Here is a 23,116-nt window from a genome sequence, read left to right as displayed (position 1 = left end):
TTAAACTTTTAACACCTGTGTAGAAAAGACTCCGTTTGATGAAATGAACCGCTTTCTCAAAACACCACGCTCACAACTTGAGGACACACGACATGTTTACCTGTCTCAGTTTCTCTGTATCCGCAGGACTCATATTCACAGTGCTCTGTGCATCAGTGACCCCTGACGCTGGCGCAGGCCCGGGGGGCTGGGACACACTGGGAAACGGGGGGCCTTGGGAACCCATCGGCGAGCTGGAGGGGGCACTAAGGCTTCCCGCGGATCCAGGCCGGGGCTGATCAGAGACATCACTTGTTCCAAAAGCGTCAGACTGAGGTCGTGGAGTCATCGGAGGCTGATCGTAGGGATCGCGAGCAGCAGAAGGGGAGACGCGGCTAAAGGTGTCTGAAAGGCCCGGTCCTGGGGGCCTCGGCGCCTGCGAACACCCGTCAGGCGGCCTCACCAAAGGGCCAGCTAAAGCTGCTCCTCGGTTCTGCGCTGCCTGCAGGAAAGGATCCTGGTTTGGCAAGAGGACGGGTCTGGTCACTGAGGACCGAGTAAAACCCTCTGAAATCCTTGGCCGTGGTGTCGCTGGTGGCTGAGAGTAAGGAACAGAAATGCCAGGTCGCGGTGTGCCGGGAGGATGAGCATACGGGTCAGCGTGCCTCTGATTAGCTGCAGACGTCATGAACAAGTCTGCCTGCGTGGGCGGCCTTGGGGTTGGTGGCTGCTGACTGTACGGGTCAATCGTGGGTGGCCGGGGGGTCCCAGGAGGCTGGGAATAAGGGTCTGCGTTGGAGCGAGATGTTCCTGAGGGCTGCGAGTAAGAATCGACAACAGGCCGTGGAGTTCCTGGGGGTTGTGAGTACGGATCCTGAGATGCTGGCCTTGCCACGGTACCAGGCTGGGGAAACGCCCTTGACGGATGGGCAAAGGCTTCATTCATTGCCGGGTGTGGGGTTAGGGGAGGCTGGCTGTATGGATCGCTTGACTGGTTATGAGAAAAGTTATCTACAGGTCTTGGTGTCAAAGCAGGCCTTTCGTAAGGGTCAACGGACAATCGCCTTGGTGCCTGTGACACTGACCCGTAAGGATCCTGGGAGGATGGAGGCGGCTGCATTGGAGTCTTGAAAGGTCCAGGACCACTGTCAAGAGGAGCAGATGTCAACAAGGGCCGTGCATATGGGTCAGGGATCCGTTGTCTGTGAAACACATCTGCCCTAGGAGATGGTTTAGTGAAGTGATCATTGGTTCCAGCTGCTAGAGGACCTTTTGCAGTTTGTTCCGAAACTACAGGAGACCGGGGTAGGCCCGAGGGTTTGGGGAACTGCTCTGTCATCACAGGCCGAGGTGTGTCTGGAGGCTTTGCATAGGGGTCGCTGTGTGGCGTGGAGGAGGAACATGAATCTCTGACGGGGGACGGCCTGCTGGCCATGGCGTCACTCATTTGAGTGGGCCTGGGGACCGACGACAAAGGGGCACAGGCTTCCACCAGGGCCGAAGTTCTTCTGACAAAACTATGGCCCCCAGAAGGTGGTCTTGGGGTACCGACCATTTTTGCGTAAGGATCCATGGGAGATGGTGGTCGGGAGTTAGAAGACCCCGGTGAAAACACCTGTGGGGAAGGCGGCTGAGGGGTCTGAGACGGGGACAGACCCTCCTGCAGGGAGACCCGGGCCGGGGCTGGCGGCGGCGGAGCCTGTGGTCTTACAAACACATCGTCCGCGGAGGCCGACGCCGGGGTGTTGGGGAGTGGCTTTGTAAACAGGTCTTTATGGAATGAGTGCGCAGGAGACACGCTGCCGCTGCCGGGTTGAGGGGTCACGGGGCTGTGCAGGCCGCCGCCTGGGGGCTCGGCGCCCGACGGCACCGGGACAGGCTGCACGCCGTGCTGCTGCTGCTGCTGCTGCTGCTGCTGCTGCTGCTGTTCGCTCTTCACCTGCTCCAGCTTCTGCGTGGCCTCGATCTTCGCCTGCTGCTTACTTTTCTGGCGCATTTGCTGTGGAAACCGCAACAAAAAGGCAATGATATGGTGAAGGGAAAATATAACTGTCGTGGGGGACGGGAGAGAAGCTGTGGAACCAAATGAATTCTGTTCCGAGCTACCAGACTCATCCCCAGCTGCCTGACGTGTGCCTAGAACAGTACAGGCTCTACTACCATCAACAAACTTCCCAAGTAAACTGACAAAGACGTGGCTGAGAAAGGAAAGTCTGTTTTCCATCCAAGTTTCATATTCTAGTAAGAACATATTCTGAACTAATGACATCACAATAGCTCTCTTCTCAATGGGCAAAAACGGGATTTAGAAAAGCCCATTATGAAAAGAATGACACAGGCACCTGTCTAAACTTCCACTCCTGCTCGTGTTCTGATTCCCTCTGCTTCAACGGGTCTTTAAACAGCTCCGAGTCCACGCGCGAGCCAGGGTCGCTGCTGTCCTGCTGCTGTCTCTTCCCAGCGTCGTGTGACATCTGTACTTTATTAATGCGCAGAGCGGCCCTGTTGTCTCGGGCTTTTTGCTTTGGAAAAAGGAGAAAATGACTTCGTGAATGTCAGCATGTACTAAAAATAAAAATAAAACTACGTGGAACTCTATCAGATAAAAGCAAGAAAAAGTCAGGTTAAACAGTTGAAATACTGTAATACCCTTTGGAACTTACAGCCTCCCGTGTGAAAGGGTCTGGACGGCGGCCCACCGTCTCCTTTTTATGAGGCCTCTCACCATCTATCTCATCAGCCTAGAGAACCCAGCTGTCAGCTAGTATTTTCCATGCTAACTTTCTTAAGAGAGCTTTCAAAAGTGGAAAAATTGACATCTCTCTCATTTTACAGTAAAGGAAAATATCGAATCAATCCTCCGAATCTGGAATTCGAAGTTTAATGTTAAAGAAAATCACCTCAATCCTGGCATTACAAAATATACAGTTAAAGTAAAACAAATAAAGCATTAACACATAAAAAAAAAAAAAAAACCTTGCTCTATCTGAACAATTATCATCACTGACAATGTACATTGAAGACCAAGTTGGAAAATTAACTGCTTATGCTTCTCAAAACAATAATGCCAATTTAATACGCTTTAGAACGAAAGCAAGGATTTGGATCCCACTGACAATCTTATTTTGGCTCTTTGCTAAATAGCAACTCATCATCAGAACTGTGACTCTAACGAAATACGCTGATTAATTCTTGGTGAAGCGCATGTTGCAAAAGCTCCTTCAACGTGTCCAGATAGGTCTCTAAGGTGTATGAAGACCTCTACTGAACCCAATACAGACAGAGCTTAGTGTGGAAGAAACAAAGGTACACGAATGCAGCCTCAAAATTTAACCCTTTTCTGAGGAGATAAAACAATTTTGAAGTGAAATGAATTAAACATGCTCCTAAAATAACTGATTTCAATCTTCAATGTCCTGGTTCTGTTAACTAGCTTATGAAAATGTCACACTTTATATTAAAAGACATAATGAGTTAGGAAGTCACTATATAAACAAAGCTGTTGATGAGTTCTACAAGTATTAACATTTGTTTTCTGCAATGGAAAATCTTTTTGTTAACCTAAGACGATAAAAACTAAGGCTCAGGTATTGCGTTGAAAGATAGAACACATTGAATGTCAACTCTAATAGGAAGAAAAAGGACAGTGAGCATATCCATCATGCTGAAAGTTACATATAAAATGAGTGCACCTGAGAAAGCGATGCCGGATAAACATTCAAGGACACCAATTAAAAATAAGTAAGTGAAAGATAATGCCTAAGAGGTTCATTAAATACCACATATGGTGCTCTCTCCTGCGAGCTGGCTTTTCTCCACAGTTTAGCGATTTGTTTCACTCTCGTAGTCCAGTCTGCAACCAAAGAACAGAGTACACACATTTACAGACCCGTAGTGATGACGCGTCATATAGTAAGAAGGTTGGTGAACTGCTCCCAGTTAAATCCATGCTGGCCAGATCTTCCTAACTCAGTAGCACTATACTAAGTTCCTTGTACAGTACCAAGTTCCTAGCACGCAGTAGGTCAAACAAATGTTTCTGAATAAGTGTTGCCTTATTAATGATCTCGCTTGTAGAACTGGGGAGTTTTTTAATCAAATGGGCTAAGCAGCCAAGATAAATTTAAGCCCAAGATAATAAATTCTCTCAACCAGGTTAAGATGCTACCAGAACCAAAGGTAAAAATTTTGTAAAATATCTGTACTCAAGAGAAATCCATCAATTTGACCAAAAGGAAGCAAGCCTTGTTATAAACAAGCATCTCACCAGCATCTGTGCACAACAAAGACATGGAAAAGTAATGATTTCCAGCCAGTTTTATGAAATCCAGTGTCAGGACAGTATATAAAATGAAGTTTGGATGAGATCAACAGTTAGTGATAAATGTACAAATGACTTAGTCCATATTTAAAAAAAAAAAAAAAGCTTAGAAAAAGCCACTGAAAATGGAAATCAGATGACAGATCAACAGCCCAAGCATGATATTCAGGTTCTAGAATCACAGAAAAATTATTATAGAAAATTACTTTAAAAAAAAAAAAAAAGAAAAGAAAGAAACTATAGCTCTGCTCTGAGGACAATTTACACTGATGCAAAGTGACTTAATGTGACCAGATGTGCTCACCTGTGAGCAGTAAGTGCGCGCTCCAAGAGCACATGTATTGCTCTAACTGCCGTCCTGCACTGAACTGCCGGCTTCCACTGGTGGAAAGGCAGCATTTATTTCTCTTTATAGCAAATCAAGCTCCACAGGGAGGCTGAACCAAAAAGGCCCCCAAAGAGACAGGGGTCATCCCGAGGAAAAGCCACTTCTAGGTACCGCTCTAGGAATTTCAGAGCTATGTGCTGACAGCTGGGAGACTATTGCAAGACAGTCTGAACGACCCTTTCAATCCTGGTTTGTGCTGTAACATGAACTCAAGATAAACCAGCATTTGCTTACATATAGTCTATAAATGACATTTTATTAATCCAAATGCTTCATCCTCTGGTTAATCAGAATTTTCAGAAAGGGTAGCATTGCATTATCTGTATTTGTCAAGCAGACTGGACAGCAGGGGGAAGGGAAGACTGAGTTAGTTTTGCTGGGAACACTGAGAACGGAGTCTTGGTCTAACGTAATACTTCCGATTAAATGGTAAGGTTCTGTTCTAGGACTGCTTTTGTACAATGACACAGAGAACACAACACTGACTTCCGTATAGTAAGACTGTGAGGAGCTGGAAAACGGATCATTTCACTCAGTGAAATTAACTTTTGGGAAGTATGCAAATGGGCACAGGGCCTGGGGTAAGAAAACGCGAGATGTTTCCACATTTCTAGGGAATCTTCACTGTGCACAGTCATATTGGATGAAAATCAGTCATGATGCCCGGGCCCTCTATTACTGTAAAAAGAACAGAAACAACTGTCCCTACACATGCGGGAGGGCTGAGACACAGAGCGCAGCCACACGCCCGACACTCACCAGGGAACTCCTCCTTCAGGCCGGGGAAGTTAACGTTGGTGTAGAGAACTGGTGCCACTGTGGCCATCTCCCCCAGGGCCTCCTCCTTCTCCCACTTGAGCGCGCTTCTCTGGGCGTTTGACAGTGTGTCACTTTCCCCTTCCACAGGGGGCGCTGACGCGGTCCACGAGCCGTGAGGGTCACTGGCCATTGGATTAAAGGCTGGGTTTTTATCCCTGGAAAATAATAAACAACTCGACTTCACAAACATAAAATAACTGTCTCAATACTATGACCAGATACAAGTTCATTAAAACCTATCATTACAAAATACCTAAAATGTTGATGATTTTTAGCAAAGATCGCAACCAATGTAATGTACACCAGTATCATGAACAACAGACTAACGTTTACGTAACAAGAATGACTTCAGCTCCGGCAGGAAGTGAAGGACCGTAAATACCTGGCATCCGCGTACGGGGGCTGAGCCATGGCGGACAGCGGCCCCAGGCCGCTCCCAGGAGGCAGTGAGCTGTGCGGGAGGTGAGGACTGGGTCCAATGAGGCCATTCATGAGTGGCATCCGTGAAAAAACATCTGAAAAGAAGAAAGCGACCATTCAGTTTGCATATTGTTCATAAATAACAGAAAAGCTCCAGAAATACTTCTAAATAAAAATCTGCAGTGCTATTGAAAAGCTGGATTTTATCAGTATTATCCTGTAAAATATTGCTTGAAGAGTGACTGCTTATAAAAGTTTGAAGCATGGTAGCTATAATGCTGATTACTTAATAATGGGACACTGGAAATAGCGTGTGTTTTAGCGTGTGACAGCACTGGGCCTGAATCTCAGCAACAGCAGACAGAACCAATGCCTGCGCTCCTGTGAAATGCAGGTCCTCTGTGATGTGTCTGGTATGCAGTAACTGTTCAGTATGTACTAACAATGCAGCTCAGTAAATGCTATTAAGTTGTATCAAATACTTTCTCTTCTTCATTCAAAATGTACAAACAGGTGTTATTCTATTTTACTCTTGTTCCATTGAAACAAAACACCATCTATGATTCGTAAATTGGCACTTTGTCTAAAATAGTTTGGAACAAACAATATTCCATCTACCATTATCAATTAGATCGTTATTGTTAAAAACTGTACACCTTCTGGTTTTGACCTAATTTTCATTACCTGGTAGTATTCACAAGCTTCAAATATCTTGTCTTCTTTCTAAACAGGCATTATTAGGTGAGCCGTAACACCACATTTTGCTTAGCTGTGACTCCTCACGCACGTCACTGCAACCCAAGGACAGTAACCTTCTGCTGTCCTTATCTACGCTTCCCAGCAAAAACAAACACACACACCTGTTGTGTACCTTCAGAAGCCCCTCCCCATTGAGAGACGTACTCTAAAGAAAATGCAGTCTGGTAACTGTTACAAACCGCGGAACAACTCCAGGAGAGTCACACCCACACCACCAACTAACTAGACAAATGGAAACACGGTTGTGGAAGCGGCTACCACCTGGTTCCCTTGGTAGAATGAGAGACGGCTAACCTGACGACACCCACACCCAGCAGCTCCCTGCCCACCTAACGCTTCACCAGCACGTCCTTCCACCTACAACAGACCACGGGCTACAACTTGACAGCGCACACAGCTCCCGTTCTCCACTTCCTGGGGAGAGCTCCGAAGCGGACTGCGCGGATTTCAGGATTTCATCCAGGTCAGGGCTGACCCCACTAAGTGGCAGAGCAGGGCCCACTGGCTCGGGACACTCAGGTTCACTCCAAGGGTAGATTAAGGACAGAGATCTCTGCCTTTATTCAAAGGAAAAGTAGGTTCCATTAAGGAATATGACATTTTATTGAAAAACAGCATGTCTTTCATGTAATTAGGATAAACGAAAGCTTTATTGGAAAAGAGAACGTGATCCACGCTATGGCTATCTGTCAACACTGACCACACTGAAACCTTTCATACAACAATAGCTGTTCCTTGTTAAGCACTTTATGTATGCACGCACTGCTCTAAAAGCTGTGCGTGTGTGAACTCTCTGATCCTCACAACAACCCTATGCAATGAGCTGTTGCGTGTAGCTCCATTTAAGCAAAAGGACACCCATCGCAACCCCGCTGAGAAGTTCAATAACTCGTTCAAGGACACGTAAGTCAATGCAAAGCATTTCTGCTTTAGAATTACTTTAGAGAAGAGGTGGTCTTTTCCCCCCTTTTTCCCTTCTCTCTCTCAAGTCTACATACTTACCCAACCTGGTCACGTAAGTTTATAAAAGTAGTACTTTTCAGACATGAATCAAGGTAAGAACTGAAGAGTTATTTAACATTCACCTAAAGTGATTTTCAAGTTCCTCAAACTTCTCGGCATTTCCCAGCCCCACTCTCTGTCAACACGTGACTCTGCTGCCCTTCCTTCCCGCTCCTAAGGAAGTTACTCTACTGAAGACGACCGACAATCTTAGTGTGTGATGAAGCACCTTACACGTACGTATCCCAGTTTACAACCTGCCTCTAAAGGACACCGTTTCTAAGATGCTCCACCTCACCATGTTGCAATCTCGCACTGCTTTTTTCACTTCCACCTAACCCTTAAAAAGGAGAAAGAAAAGGAACATATAACTGCACACCTAATATAAAATCAGAGGAGTTAAGCATATAACTTACTACATTTAATTTGAGAAATTCTTCAAGATTCTGTACTCCGCTGGCAGAACTGCAGTCCTCTCAGGAAATCTCACCCTGCTCACAACTTCAATTAGTACCACACACAGATAATTCCTAAACTTTAGTCTGCAGCCTTGATCAATGTATGTGCCCCATTTCTAACAAACTAAAAAAGGTCTCAAACTAAATTCCTTGTAACTCCACTACCCTCTGCGTCTTCTTCGTCGCCTGTTTCCGGTTCACAGCATGACCGGTTGTGCTCTCGGCAAGCCTGGCTTCTACAGAGCCTATTTGATTTCTCCTTTCTCCACACACCTTCCACATCCATTCAGCAGCGAACTCCTACCCATTCTAACATCACGGTCTCTGCTATCCATTTCTTCTTGTCAGCGAGCGTTGCAGACACATTCACATAGAACCCAAATTTCTACTTATTCCCAACCATAAGAAACTCCTGAGCACACCCTTCTCGTCTCAAGCTCATTTCCAATACACACCAGAGCTACACTGCCACAACATGGAACTCGTCCGCTCACTTCACTGGTGCCCCGTCTTCAATGGCGAGAGAAGAAAGGCCAACTGCCACTGCCCATTTTTCCTATGGTCTAAATACCATCTGACCCAAAGCGCATTTTCTGATTCTGCTCCTTAATCACTGCCCACTTACTTCTCTCTCCTCCTGTGCTCTGGAAATTATAAAGTTGTCATTCCTAAATAGCTACATGTCACCCTACATGGGACCTGAGCATGCTGTATCCTTAGGTCAGAATTACTCTTCTTTCTTTTACACGTGAAGGTTGAAACCTTAGTGCCTCTCCATGCACTTCTTGAATTATGCTCTACTATAATATAAATTAGTTGTGTACCTGAAGGCCCGCGATACTAGGATTCTAAGCTCCTGTGGGCAGGAAGCCTTAAAACACCCATCTCCTCAAAACCTTTTAAATGAGGCTGCACGGTGAAATTATTTAAATCACGACTGTAAAATCTTTTCTAAAGAAATACACCCTTAACTGATTTGATTTCTAATATAGTTTCAGTTTCACAAAACATGGAGATAGACCATTTTTCATATATTGAGAAGGAAAATACTGAAGAGCTCTGAATCACTGAGAAAGCATTTGAGAACAATTAAGGCAAGAAGCACATCTGATGAGTGTTTTATCCACAAATAAATAGCACATGTTCAGTCCGGCAGAAATGAAGACATTTCCTTATGTTTAGAGGCCAAACCGGCAGAGAATAAAATATTTTAATTATGTGTGTTACGGAATTTTCATGTATACACAAAATTAATACTAAAGATAACATTATTTGCACATTTCAGCTCTTACACAAAAAGTGTAAGATTTTATAAAAATATCATTAAATTTTTCAGTTCCGTATATAATCAGGAAGCAGTGGCAACAGGATACAGAGAAATAACGCTGTGCTCAAATTACCAAAAGCACCCACCACCGCAGGACTCCCTACTCCTTCCTAAAGGAGATTTCCTTCTCTGCAAACTGTCTCCTACCTACTCCCACAAATTTTAATTCTAGGCTATCAGAGTCCAGCTCTCCAAAAAGAGAGAGAAATTAAATCCTTAAACTTATTTTACCTACAGCTAGTTATAAGGAGGTAGAAGGAAACTGAGCCAACAAAATAAGCAAAGTTCCACAAAATTAGAACCTTCCTAGTGGACGGTGGCAGAAGGTCTCTGATTTCCTCTGTGTGTGTGGAGCACATATGCTGTGTGTGGCAGGGTACCCAGTGATGAAGGCGGACATGAACGAGCCTTCAAAGAGCTCACAAGCTAAGGGAAAAGCCGTAATCATCCAAACAGTGATTCATATTGGCACCACATGCTACAATGAAAAGCATGTGGGTAGGTGTGGAGGAGACCTGCTAAGCACTGAGGAAATGACAGTGAAACCCGGACGAGATCAGTGAGTACAGGCATCCAGGTCAGCGGGGCTGTCTCCAGACACATGAGCAGGGAGGGCTGAGTGACGGTGAGCTGGGATGGCGGCTGCGGAAGGGAAGAGGGCGGGCATCGGAGCCTTCGCCCCACTCCAGCCACGTGACCAAAGGAAGTCTGCTCCTAAAGCGGCTCACAGGTTTCCAGCCTTTCTGGGAGGGGGCGCATGTGACTGAGGTCGATTTAGAGGTTAGTAGTTTTCCATCCTCGCGAAAGAGGGTTTTGTCCTATGGGTTTGTATTTGTTACTAAGGGTCGGGGCTGAATTGGCCTTAGTGAACGCGTGCCAGAACCATGCTTACGAAACCCTTCTAGGGGTGACATACATACCCTGATTGTGCAAGGGCAACAGCGGTGGTGCGGGGGGTGGCGGGGGCTGCGGTGCTGGAGTGGGCTGAGCGGACACGGGACTGAGCACAGCAGTAAACAAGTCTTCCACGTCCTTCCCTCCAAGCTCTACGAGAGAAAATGGTAACAACAAGATTAAAAGTCTACTAGAGCCATACGGGGAATGCCACCTTCAAAAACTAAAAAATCAGAACACAAATACCTGGAATTTTATATAACTTTCCAAGAATTGCTCCTAGGATAGAATAAAGAAGTAGAAATATTAACTACCATATCAATACACTGATACAAAATAGCATTTGTCATAGAAATTATCAGAAAAGAAGTGAAATTATAAATAAGCATGCAGAAATCTTTGAAAATCATATTTACTCATGTCTTTTAGAAAGCCTAGATGTAGGGCAAATATTTTACCATCTGTGACCATTTTGTCTAGTTCAGGACTGAGGATTCCATCGAGTTGCTCTTCACTTAATGGTCGTGAACTCTGATTGACATTTGACTGAGGCAGAGAGGAAGGCTCCTCTGCGATGGGCCCAATATCTATTCCAGCTGGAGGACCAAGGGAAATAAAGTAAAACGTGAATTCTGAATTCTCACGCAAAAGGCAGCACACTGTTTGTCTGCATTAATACACAACAGTAGGATTCAAATAGAGCAATGAAAAGCCTGTAATTCTGAAGTAATCAGGATTCTTCTATCTATCTGGATGGTCAATCAGTAAAAAGTACGCACAATGTACTTGGAAACTAGATGCCACTTAAAGTTCTATTTTAATCAAAATCAAGACATTTCCTGAAGAACAAAAGAACACTTCTGGTTCAAATGTGCTAACTTCCATGAGGAATTGGCACCACATTATTATGATAGGAACCTGAGAGGGTATTCGATAAACAATATTCAATACACTAACTAATTGCTTTACCTTGGAAGATAGTGCTTTGCATGTACAGTTCAACTATCAAAGCAGCAGGTGAAACAGGAGGAAGAAATGAGTTTCACATAAATTCATGGAAAGCTCGAAAATTCTTAATTAATGTTTAGTAAACATCTTGGTGAATAATTTCAACTACAGATAAGATTTTGAAATATTCTGTAGTCACAAAACAAGACATAAACCATGTTTATGACATAACGTGCTTTATCTCAGACGACTTGGATTTTAAAGCAAGAACCACGTTTAAAAGTGGTCTATCATCCAATTCCTTTGCCATACTTTACTATTAAAGAGTAAAATTTAGTCTGCTCTCATTTGATTTTGTATTAGAAATTAACTCTATGACATTTGGGTAAAATTATAAATTACATATTAAGAATAAAACCATTCACTGGAAAAAAAACAAAACAAACTACTGAGAAAGTCATCCAAAGCACAGTCGAGCTGTATGAGGCTTTAGCTACGCGCACAAAAGGAAAAGCAAAGTACGGGTTAGTGACCAATTAGCACTCTAACAAACAGGCATGCACCTACGGGCTGCTTCAGCTGAAATCACTATCAAAAAGACTACTCTAGTCAGCCGTCATCCATTGCTCAGTTTCTTACCAAATGGAAAGGGTGAGCTCTCAACCTGGAAAGTGCATAAATCAAGACCTACAAGACCCAAACCAAATAAAACGGATGATTACCACCGGAGCAGGAAGTGAGGGACAACGCAAACAAAAGAGGAAACAAGACACAGCAAGTCGTTAAGGCAGGGAGCCCCCAATTTGATGCTGTTAGAAGGACAACAGAAATGAACTACCTTGCGATTTCCCCTAAGCAGGAAAGCCAAGGTAGATCAAATTATACGATCAGTTCTTTGGTAATGACGAAGAAAAATTTGTTTTCCAGTTTCAGAGAAAAGACTAAACTTGTTCCACACACATAAACCTCTCACTCATATCATAAAACAGACACTGGGCAAATAGCATTCATATATACCTGAATGATCAACTGATTTTGCAAGGTCATCTGAAATTATTCCAAGAATGTCATCATCTGTGTTTAAGACTTCAGAAATATCAGCTAAGGGGTCATCAGCAGTACCTAAATGTAGTAAGTATATATTTAAAGTCTCAGTATTTTTCTAGACATTAAGTTCTAAAACACCTTTACTCATTCAACCATTTACTACATATCTCGAGTACAGCAGAGGCTGAGGTAAGTGCTAAAATTAGGTTTATTACTTCTACAGTAAGGGATTTGTTTCATAGAAAAGGCACTCCAAAGTTTTGAATAACGAGGCATTGTGTTTTGTGACTGGTTTATATTAATGAATTTAAAATAAAGACCTATAGGCAATAAAAGTGAAACAGAATGCTGTGAGAAGCAAAGCAAAACAATTCATTAATAAAGTACTATATCTAAAAATGACATCTGGACAACAAAACAGAAAATATGAAAGAAAACCGATTATCTAGAAATTCCTTGTGAAGTACAAACCAGACACTACCCAGTCCCCGCCTCCTTCCAGCTTCACCTTTAATGATTACTCATTCACTTATTTGTAGAAAACCATCTGCGTGGCCCACAGAACCACGTCTGTGGGCTGTGTCAATAGGCAGTGTTGCAGCCACAGGGAATAGAGAAGTGACTAAAACCAAGTCCATACCCTCACGTAGTTTATTTTCTCAGAGGGAGTCAGGCTGTAAATAAATGATGTCATTGTAAGTACTATAACGATTTTAAAAAAGAATTAAGAATAAAATGTGGGGATGCTGTACCAGATAAAGTGGTCATAAGAGCTTTTAAAAGGACACGATGATCATACATGAATCTAAATGAACTAAGGGAGATGTGAAGACTAGAGCAGGAAGGGTTTTGCCCACTCCTGGGGCCCGTGTGTTATTGTAGTGCTAAAGGTTATGTACAGGTTCACAGGTCACGGCGACGACTGAGCTTTATTCTAACATATAAAGTACAAAGGAAGGTTGAGGACAGGAGAGAATATGGTTCATGCATGAAGGGAGCACAATGACTGCCATGTGCAGAGCAGGCTGGGGCTGGAGGTGGGGTAAGGGTGACGGGAAGACAGGAAACCTGGAGACCAGTCAGCCGGCTGGTGCTGGAGTCCAAGTGACAGGTGGTGACAGCTCGCACTATCGTGGAAGGTGAGTCAGAAGTGGTTGGCTTTGGGCCACATTTTGAAGGCAAAGAAAAATGTGTGGATGACATATTACGCATTACATATGAATGTGAGATAGTTTAAGTCAAGAGAACTTCTGTGAGACAGTAAGAAGTCAAGGGTTTCTGGCACAATCAAGGAGAAAATTATTTAGGCTAGCACTAGTAATTTATTAGTTACTTAGTTAAGAAACGTGTGAATTTTTAAAACCATTTCAACTGTATTTTTACTTTAAAAATAGGAAATGGGACTTAAAATTAATACTCCAGATCCTAGATCCAATATTTCTATGAAACACAAATAGTCTTGTCCCATTAAACATATACTTCTCAAATAGAATTCATATATACATAAGAATATCACAGTTTTTCAAAGCGAAAGCAAATGTAAATTTTATATGGCCAAATACTGGTTAAGTTTTTAGGGAAATATAATTATTTCAACAATGTATCCTCTAGACAACAATACACTTGAAAGAAAAAAATTCTGGATAATTCTTTCAAGGGTCACCTAGTATGAGTATGCTTGTTTTAAACCAATGGAATTCTACTACACAAATTATAACCAACATTTTTTAAAAGACCATATTTAAAACGTTCTCCACTACCTGAAGAAAAATTTTATATCTTATTAACAAGTCATTAAAACTGATGCTAACAGCCTATATTGAATGAAATGCAAAAAATGGAAAGCCTGTACTTGTAAATTTCCCATTAAAAGGGTAAGATGATTCAACTGCAAAACACATTCCATTTAATGCAGGTTTCCAAATGGTTACTCTAGTCTTCCCCATTTTGGATTTATGATTAAGCCATTCTCTCTTTAGCAGTTTTGTGGGGAAAAACAACTTCAAATAAAGGAAAAAGGAATAAAAATAACATAGATCAATGTCTTTCCTGCCACAACATGTCTTCTGTGCAATTTCTGTTCTCTTCCTTATACAAACTCACGTACAAGTAACTTCTACTTTAAGTCTTTAAATGGCCAGTCGTGGTTTCACAGTAAGATATCCTTAACCCAACAGAATGACATCCTCTGACGGACCCACAGGTCTTTCACTGTACATATTGACATGGGTAAGAGCAGGTAAGTACTTAACACAACAGAATTAAAGTAAAATGACCTGCTACAATTAAACAAAAAGCAGGGCCTTTTAGTCCAGCATGGACTTCCATTTCCTCGCGGACAAGAGTAAAACTGGATGTGTGCATGCTTTCAGGAGGGCGTAAGATTGCTTGTAATTCTCTGAAGAAGTTAAAATAAAACTATAAATGCCTGTATTTCCATCCAGGATCATGCTCCTCGGCTGTGACTACTTAACACATCGAGCCACCTCTCAGTGAAGACTGCCGTTAGGACAGTTTCCAAACAGAGTTTATAAAATTAACTAAGCACCAAATGTAATCAATGGCAAAATAGATGCTTGTCAGAACATTAATTTGTAACGTAGTACGATAAACATCTAGAAGCCGGGAAGAAGATCACAGCTCCTATACACCCAACCAATTGAACTCCTGGAGCCTTGTTGATATTAATATTACCTGATGAACATTCTCAGTTCCCATACCTTTCTCTAATTTTAAATACCACGTTTCCCTGAAAAGAAGACCTAGCCAGACAATCAGCGCTAATGCGTCTTTTGGAGCAAAAATTAATATAAGATTAATTTTTGCTCCAAAAGACATTTGAGCTGATAGTCCGGCTAGGTCTTATTTTCAGGGAAACACGGTCATCTTTGTATTTAACTATGTCTAGGGCAGTGGTTCTCAATCAGGAGCAATTTCGCAGGGGACATGTGGCAGTAACATGTGGAGGCTTTTTTGATCCCTGTGACATGGTGAGGACAGAGACGCTGCTTAATGCCCTACCAGCACCAGAAGGCCTCCCTCCTACAACAAAGATTACTTGATCGGGCTTGAACTGTCAGTAGTGAGAAATGAAGAAGGCCCTGTATTTCACTGTATTAACACAGGCTGTCAGCTGGGTCCCAACTACACACTTTTTGTCCTCTTTTGAACTTATTTGGGTAATTATCAAAAACCTATCTTACTTAAATTGAAGATTTTTATATTTATAACACACCAACTATGACCAAATTACACTCGCTTACATTACCCTTAGCAAAGTATAAACTTAACACTTTCTTTGCAACTCTTGATTTTGGTGGTAGTTACGCTTAGCTGCCAAATCTTACAGACCTGTCCACTTAAAAACAGTTGCATTTACTGAATACAAGTTACACTTCAATAAAGTCGATTTTAAAACTGCATGAGGCCAAACTGAAGCGCTTCCAAGGTTTACTAAAAAGGAAAATAAATGTCAGGTGATAAAGGTTCCACATACCGTGAGCTCCGGGTTTGGCTGGAGTAGAGGATGCACCAAGTAGTGGATCTAAGGAAGGATCCAAGAAATTTGTGTTCATGTTTGTTTTATATGAAAGCTGGGCTGTGTCTTCTGACAGATTATCTAAACTTAGCTTGTTTTGTCTACTTGTATCTAGAAGATCTTTTCCAAAGAAAGCTTCCTAGATAAAGATAAGCACATATGAAAATGATTGACAGTTATAAAATTATCAACGCCATCGTTTTTGACAGGAAGGCAGAAGATAACAGAAAGGCTTGGTATTCAACAATACAGAAACTGAATATAGAAATATGTGAACAACATCCCGTCAACTATTTCATATAGATTCCCCTTATTTTAAAAGTACGATTTTTTGGTAGTTTTACTAGAGACGAATAAAATTATGCAAACAATACCACACAGTTCTGTCAAATGTATTTCTAGCAACAGCAGTATAATAATTCAGTAATTCCAGATTAGGTTACAATTAAATTTAAAGACTGATAAATTTACAATACCACTGGCACCTTAACTCATGTAAGAAAAACTAAAGCTTCATCGTGATGCCGGTGAGGACAGGTTACTTGCAGAGGACAGCACAGTGGTTTGATCTACAGCTTTAAAGCTTCCATACTTCAGATAGATGTTGTCATCTCATGTGATTCTTAGAAACCACATTAAAGACTTAACACAGTATAAATCGGAAGGAGTGTGTTTATACTCATTTTAACCAGACTATGCACCAAATTTATTGCTATTACAGGCTTTTGGCCTTTTATTCATTTGCTTATATTAACATTTCTCCATTTCAATATACTTTCTCTGCTCTAGATACCAGTGTTTCAAGCTGGGTTCCTTACAACTGAAGGATCTCTTGAACACTGCTCAAGATTCAATAAAAAGGACAAAAGGAAACACTGGGGAAACAAAACCCCTTTGCCTATTTTAACCCAGCAACTCTGCTTTAGTCAATTTCCTACAAGGTCTGTCTGGAAAAGGAATCTTGTAGAGGACAATTCTGCAGTAACTATCAACATTTAACACACTCTTGCCAAAGATAACATTTACAGAAAAGGTTCGCTGCAGCATTTTATATACCAAAAGCGAACACAGCCCCGATGTCTACCAAAAGGCGTATGACTGAATAAATTACAGACACCTATACTATAAAATATGGCAATTTTAAAAAAGGATATAGAGTTACGCTGTCAAAGAAAACCTCTAAAATACAGTATTAAAAGAAAACAAGTGGAGTGATAAGTCCAGCTAAATATAAACTACAAACCAAGACTATTATGACTATGCAAAAATAAATTATAAAAAAAATTCTGAAAGGATAAACACTACCCTGTCAGCAAAGCCAACTTTGGATGGGGGAGGAAGTATGTGAAGTCTGGTAGAGGTGATGGTACACTTGATTTGGAATTTCCACATTTTTATAAATGAACAAGTTGTTTCACTATGAAAAAGAAATGTGAACATCCACAAAGCTAGGTCACTGGGTAGCAGATGGTTTGTTTCTTATACCACCAATGTTTTCATCATGAGGAAAAATGCTAAATAGCAGAAAGCATCTTAGAGTTTTAGAGATTATTTAATGACTTCAGTATGAATTTGAGAAATCTGGGGCCACCATTAGCAACAATTTCTTCTTTAAATGCCCCACGATGACTTTATTGGTATTTATCAAAAACTGCAACATTCTTATTAATTTGGTGGCTCCTCACTTCCTGTAGTTAACATAATGGAGTGAGCCCCCCATGGTTTCTCATCTGATGTCAGTGATCCCCAAACCCGCTGGATCTTGTGCAGCGTTCCTAAGGTCACACGACAGCACTAGCCCTTAGTGGACTGTACAAATATTTCCAAGGGGTAGAGTATACAGTAATTTATAGTTTATCTTAACACAGTTGTAATTAATGAAGAGAAGTTGGGGAATAAATTATTATGAATTCCTAGTGGGTTTTCATCACTATGTATTTCCCCCCATCGATAGGGAGAAAAAATACAACTGCTATCACAAGATGTCAAGAAACAGTGCCATTACAAAGGCTTACTTCACCCTGACCCCAAACAGATATTACTGATACACGCCAGAGGAATTACACCTGTACACCAGAGGGCACAACCCCGCTCAGCAGGTTACGTTTACAGCAGTTATCGGGAAATCAGATCCACTACTTCTAATGGCCGTTTTGCTAATATGTGAATCAGTTTTCATACTTTCATAAATGGCTAAAGGAAGCTTTACACAAGGATCACTGCGGGGGGGGATGGAAGGGGAGGGTCACCTACACAATACTCCAGAAGGACCAGGAGACAACAGAAAGGATGCAATTAAAGATAATCCAAACAATAAACGGATCTGTCTCCTGACCAATAAATTTACTATTATATATGTTTCAAAGGTACAAAGCTAGGATGAATGGGTATTTGATGGGAATAAGGGGAAAATAAAACATTTATTAAAGACAGACAAAATGTCAGGCACAGAGCTCAGCCCTGTACGTACACAATTCTTATTTACTCTCAACATTCCTGTGCAGCAGGCATTACAATTATAGCTGAGAAAATGGGACACACACAGGTAACTGGTGTCAGAGTGGTATCCAAGCCCAGGGCTCTGATGTGGAAGGTTCGGCTCTAAAACAGGCGCCACCCTCGAGGTGTTAGTTGCCTAATAAAAATTCACCCTCAAATATTACTATAATCTATACTGAAGTGACTATGCTTCCAATCTCATTTATTAGACATACAGGACTTCTCACTTAAATAAGTGTTTTACTTTTACACTTCTAATTACTGAAAAAGAACACAGAGGAACTTCTATGTTAATTGAAAGGAAATGTATTTTAAAGCTATTAAACTAGTAATAGCAAACTGGAAAATTAAGGTAAAAAAATAAGTATGAGTCAAGCACAGCGGAGGCATCTATGTAGGTCACAGTTCAGTGGGAGGGACCAAGCAGACAAACAGCCAGAGACACGAATGTCAGGGCGGACATTCCACGGAGTATGGTCCAACCCAATGTTTACATGTGAAGAACTAGAGGCCACGAAGAACGGAGACGCTCAGGAACACAGAATGAGCTGGGGGCCGAGCCAGTGTTTAATCTCAGTCCTATTTCTAATACAGGGCTTTTCCAGCATAGCACATGGCCTAGAACTCTTCTGTAGTTATCTGTTTACAAGATGTACTAGAAAGATGTCTATTTTCATGTAATCTACATCTACCAAACATAATTTCTTCAGACTGATGGATAGTTTTTGGATGCATATTTCAGAAAACAAAAACAATTCTGCTTAAATCTTTGGTTCGCTGGGCCTCCCAAAGGGGTAAATGATTATTAAAGCTGTCACTTTGGCTGCTGAAAACCCGTCTTCATTCAGAGAACATGATTCCTGTACCTGGTACCACCAACGGACTGACCACAAGAGGTGGACCTGGGCAGCACAGGTGTGAATGCTTTGGAAGGACGAGCTGTTCTCAGCCCAAAGAGTCCTTGTATAGCTTATGAAATATTTGTAAGTGAAAACTGGGATTTAAAAAAAAAAAAAGAACTTTGTGAAGTGTATCAAAGCACAAAAAAAGAAAACGTTAATTTTTCTGGGCCCCTGGAAGGTAAAAGTGGCATTTATGATGACTAATTCAATACAAAACAAGAACAAAATTAACAAAGACAACAGACCTAATTTTCAAAACTCAATACATTACATTTCTTTCATTAACAAACTACATAATATAACATAAAGCAAAATATTACTTGTAAATAAGCAGGGAAAGTTTCTTCGAGCTTATTTTTCCTTTTTCGGTATCTCTTCTTTATTTTTTCAGTGTTTTCAGTAACAGAAACAGATTCATCAACTAGAGTGTCTGGTAACTGCTCACTCCAGCCTGAAACAATAGGCACATTTATCAATATGTGGTATTTAAAATTTCAGACAAACCCACCCAAATTAATTTTGTAGCTTATCAATATACCCAAAGCATGTTCCATATAAACAAACATGCTTTTTCTTTTTTCTTCCAGTTTTACTAAGATATAACTGACATACAACACTAAGGTTAAGGTGTGCAGCATAATGACAAGATTTTCACAAAAAAGTTCTCAAAGCAAGTTTATCAGTAACTTTTAAATATCATAAAAAAGTCCTTTCATGTCTATTTAGTATCAGCATGTTTACCATTGTCTCTTAACGAAAATGAAGATTACTCAAAGACCAAAAATTCAAGTAAAATAAGAACCACAGAAATAAGCAAAGAAAAAGAACTAAATAAAACTCTCTGAAGTTTTGCTAAAACCCAGTGGCCTTGAACTCGAGTTCTCAGAGCCTTATGAGGAACGGGCAACAGAAGACAAACATTAAGTCCTCTCCAAGGTGCTGAACAACCAGAGGTGCCTGTATGAAAGTGGGACCCGGGGGGCGGCTGGTTCACTCAGCTGGTTGCTGATTAGAGCGCGGTGCTCTTAACAACAAGGTTGCTGGTTCAATCCCCGCATGGGCCACTGTGAGCTGCGCCCTCCACAACTAGATTGAAACAACTACTTGACTTGGAGCTGATGGGTCCTGGAAAAACACACTTAAATAAATGAAAGTTTAAAAAAAAAAAAAAAAAAGAAAGTGGGAGCCTGAAGGGACTCCATGCTCAGGGTTAGTTTAACAAGAACACACACTCTCATTACCCACCCCCCAATACATTGCTCGTTGCCCCACCCCCTCTCCTCCAACAACAGCAAAGAAATCTGCTGGTTGTCTTGTCTTAGAATTTGGTGCTGGGTAAAAAGGCAAAAAATATAAATCTTCCCTGAGAATTCATAAACTAACGTAGCCCTAATGTGTAAGAAATCTGAATTTACAGAAAACAAATACGTGGACCCGGAAACTTCAAACTAAGCATTTAGCTTTAAAGAAGTCCTGGGATGGTAGACTCTCATGTTCCTGCAAGTGACAAATAAAAAAATATACTCTCTGAAAGAACAAATCTTCAATGCACGTCTCCAAAGTTCGGAGAATGTTCTAGAGAACATATAAACTTACAGTAATGAAAAATTAACCTGTGTGCATCTGTATGTATATATGTATCTTCTACATAAACACAAAGGGATGACGCACTAGGAAACGGAGCCAGGAGATAGAGTGGAATCAGGTGTGTGATGGCTTTACATGTGATGTTCTAAATCAATTAGACACATGAAGGAATGAAAAACAACTGAAACTAGGAGTTTGTCAACTAGTAGGCTGTAAAGAGAAATGACTAAAATACCAAAAAGGCAATTCAGAAAAGGAGAAAAACACTAATAAATTACAAACTCAATGGATGACTTTCGATGACACAGATGAAGGAACAGAATACTGAACTAAAAGAGGCCAAAAACTTAGAAGACAAAAAGAGACAGGTGGAAAACACAACCAATACTTTCAGTGAACATATCACATTTTTAAATTAGGGCTTATTATAGCCATATGAGTCATATTAAAAACTTCTTTAAAATCATTATGGTGCTTCCTTTTAAAAATGTGCAGCAATTTCTAATTTTTATTAATTCACAGGTCAAAACCAAAGCCCATAGAAATGGAAGAATTCTATTCAATAGAGCACATGCTGAAAACACCTCATTTTCCTTTCCACACCCTATTTTAAAGCATTTAAAATATACAACTGTGCAATGGTTTAGCTTTCTTTGAAGCTCTAAGTGAGGATGAGAGACTATCAATTGGAAGAATTATTTCTAAAACATACCATTTTGTTAAAAAATTGCTGGGGTATGCTGTCACTTTCCACTAAAAAGTCTACAAGTTTCTAATTTTAGGCCAAGTAGCTAAGACAATCAAAGAAAGGCCTTTTATGAGATGGCCAGAAAGTACCCGGTGTAACAGTGATTCGGTCCAATATAAGTATACACTACTTACATTGAACATAGGAAAAGCAATGAACTGGTTAAAAAGTCTCTGAGGAGTAGTCTGTTGGATTACCACAATTTCCTAATCAAACCTAAATTTCTGCATCACAGGTGTGAGCTCCACAGGAATTCAACTCCAGGACCCAAGCAGCACTAAGGATTCGACAGGGCAGCAGTTAGGATAGCGCTTTGCAGTACAGCTATCAAGACAAAGGGGTTAAATCCAACAAAGTCAGTACCATACCATCGTCTCTGCTTGGTAACTGCTCCGAGATCGAGCCCGAGGAATCTTTCCTGATCACAGATCTTTTGGCTTTTCCTTGTCCGGTCCGACTTCTTTGCCGTACCATAAATCCACCAATACCTACCCCCCCAAAAAAATTGGGTAACCTCGTTAAGTAACTAATTTCTCCCTGTATTTCCATAGTAGGGTGAAACTGCTTAATGTTAAACAATGAGAAGTATTTCCCAAATTCAACATGGGAGAATTTAAATAATCTCATTTTTATGCAAAAATACAAGAGTTTGGAAATAAGCAAATAAAAGAGGTTAAAGCTATTATTACCTCAACACTAACAAGACAGGGATAAAAATTCATTCGAGTACAGAAAGACTGCATGCATTTCCTCTCCTGAACACCATCAGAGTAAATATTCTTTACTTAACACGTATTAGTAACTCATATACTATCATTTAAATTATTTGTACATTAGCTGAGGGAGAACAGAGACAAGATATAAAGCAAACTAATGATCCAAACAAAATTCAGGATTCCAGCGGGAACATGTCTAGTTACGCCTGGCTGAGGCCCTCAGACATGAGACACACACAGCAGCTCTGTATTAAGAGCACGTGACCTGGAGCCCAAGTGTGTAATTCTGCTTACTACTTCACTCTAAGCAACTTATTAAATGATTCCGTGCTCCAGGCCCTCAGTGGTAAAATAGGGATACTGTACCACACCTCCTCACACGTATGTCAGAAGGATTAAATACGTGTAAACTAATAGATGCAAAGTGCTTGGAATAGCACCTGACCCAAGGTCAACACTAACAGCTTTTGTCATGATATAGCTGTGTAACAATATACTTTGTGACTTAATGGGCCCCTCAGTTAGAAGAAGGGATGACTTCCAAGTAAGGCAGAGAGAGAAAAAATGAATCAATCTAAGTTCCTGGAAGGAATGTGCAATGTCTGAAAAAGTGTCCTTATAAGCCTCATAATTAGGGACAAAGGAAATCATTTTCATACAATGATTAGGATGACACGACTCTAGGTCCTTAGGACAATGTGGCCCATTTGTAAGGAACGTTAGCTGTTCAGGTCTTGCAGAACACACACAGTGAGAAAGGTTTT

The 23,116-nt window shown here is 41.3% G+C and overlaps 1 protein-coding gene across 17 annotated transcripts in view; it reads right to left on the bottom strand.

Annotated features, from left to right (window-relative positions):
• KMT2C (lysine methyltransferase 2C) overlaps positions 1–23,116 on the bottom strand; it is a 220,031-nt gene that overhangs the window by 36,863 nt on the left and 160,052 nt on the right. For 12 of the 17 annotated variants that reach the window (XM_033098949.1, XM_033098954.1, XM_033098955.1 and 9 more), the window contains 13 exons: positions 22,005–22,124; positions 19,622–19,752; positions 15,859–16,039; positions 12,333–12,437; positions 11,955–12,002; positions 10,784–10,963; positions 10,614–10,646; positions 10,394–10,519; positions 5,890–6,022; positions 5,448–5,662; positions 3,759–3,832; positions 2,322–2,501; positions 101–1,978 (listed from right to left, as the gene is read on the bottom strand). In XM_033098949.1, coding sequence (XP_032954840.1) covers positions 101–1,978; positions 2,322–2,501; positions 3,759–3,832; positions 5,448–5,662; positions 5,890–6,022; positions 10,394–10,519; positions 10,614–10,646; positions 10,784–10,963; positions 11,955–12,002; positions 12,333–12,437; positions 15,859–16,039; positions 19,622–19,752; positions 22,005–22,124 — 3,404 coding nt within the window. The remainder of the gene's footprint in view (positions 1–100; positions 1,979–2,321; positions 2,502–3,758; positions 3,833–5,447; positions 5,663–5,889; positions 6,023–10,393; positions 10,520–10,613; positions 10,647–10,783; positions 10,964–11,954; positions 12,003–12,332; positions 12,438–15,858; positions 16,040–19,621; positions 19,753–22,004; positions 22,125–23,116) is intronic. The other 5 variants (XM_033098960.1, XM_033098952.1, XM_033098961.1 and 2 more) reach the window with 3 other exon arrangements.

This window comes from Rhinolophus ferrumequinum, chromosome 26 (genome assembly GCF_004115265.2).
Source record: "Rhinolophus ferrumequinum isolate MPI-CBG mRhiFer1 chromosome 26, mRhiFer1_v1.p, whole genome shotgun sequence".
In the NCBI taxonomy this organism is placed as follows: domain Eukaryota; kingdom Metazoa; phylum Chordata; class Mammalia; order Chiroptera; family Rhinolophidae; genus Rhinolophus; species Rhinolophus ferrumequinum.
The sequence above is the reverse complement of the archived record's forward strand: the minus strand, read 5'-3'. Positions and strand labels throughout refer to the sequence as shown.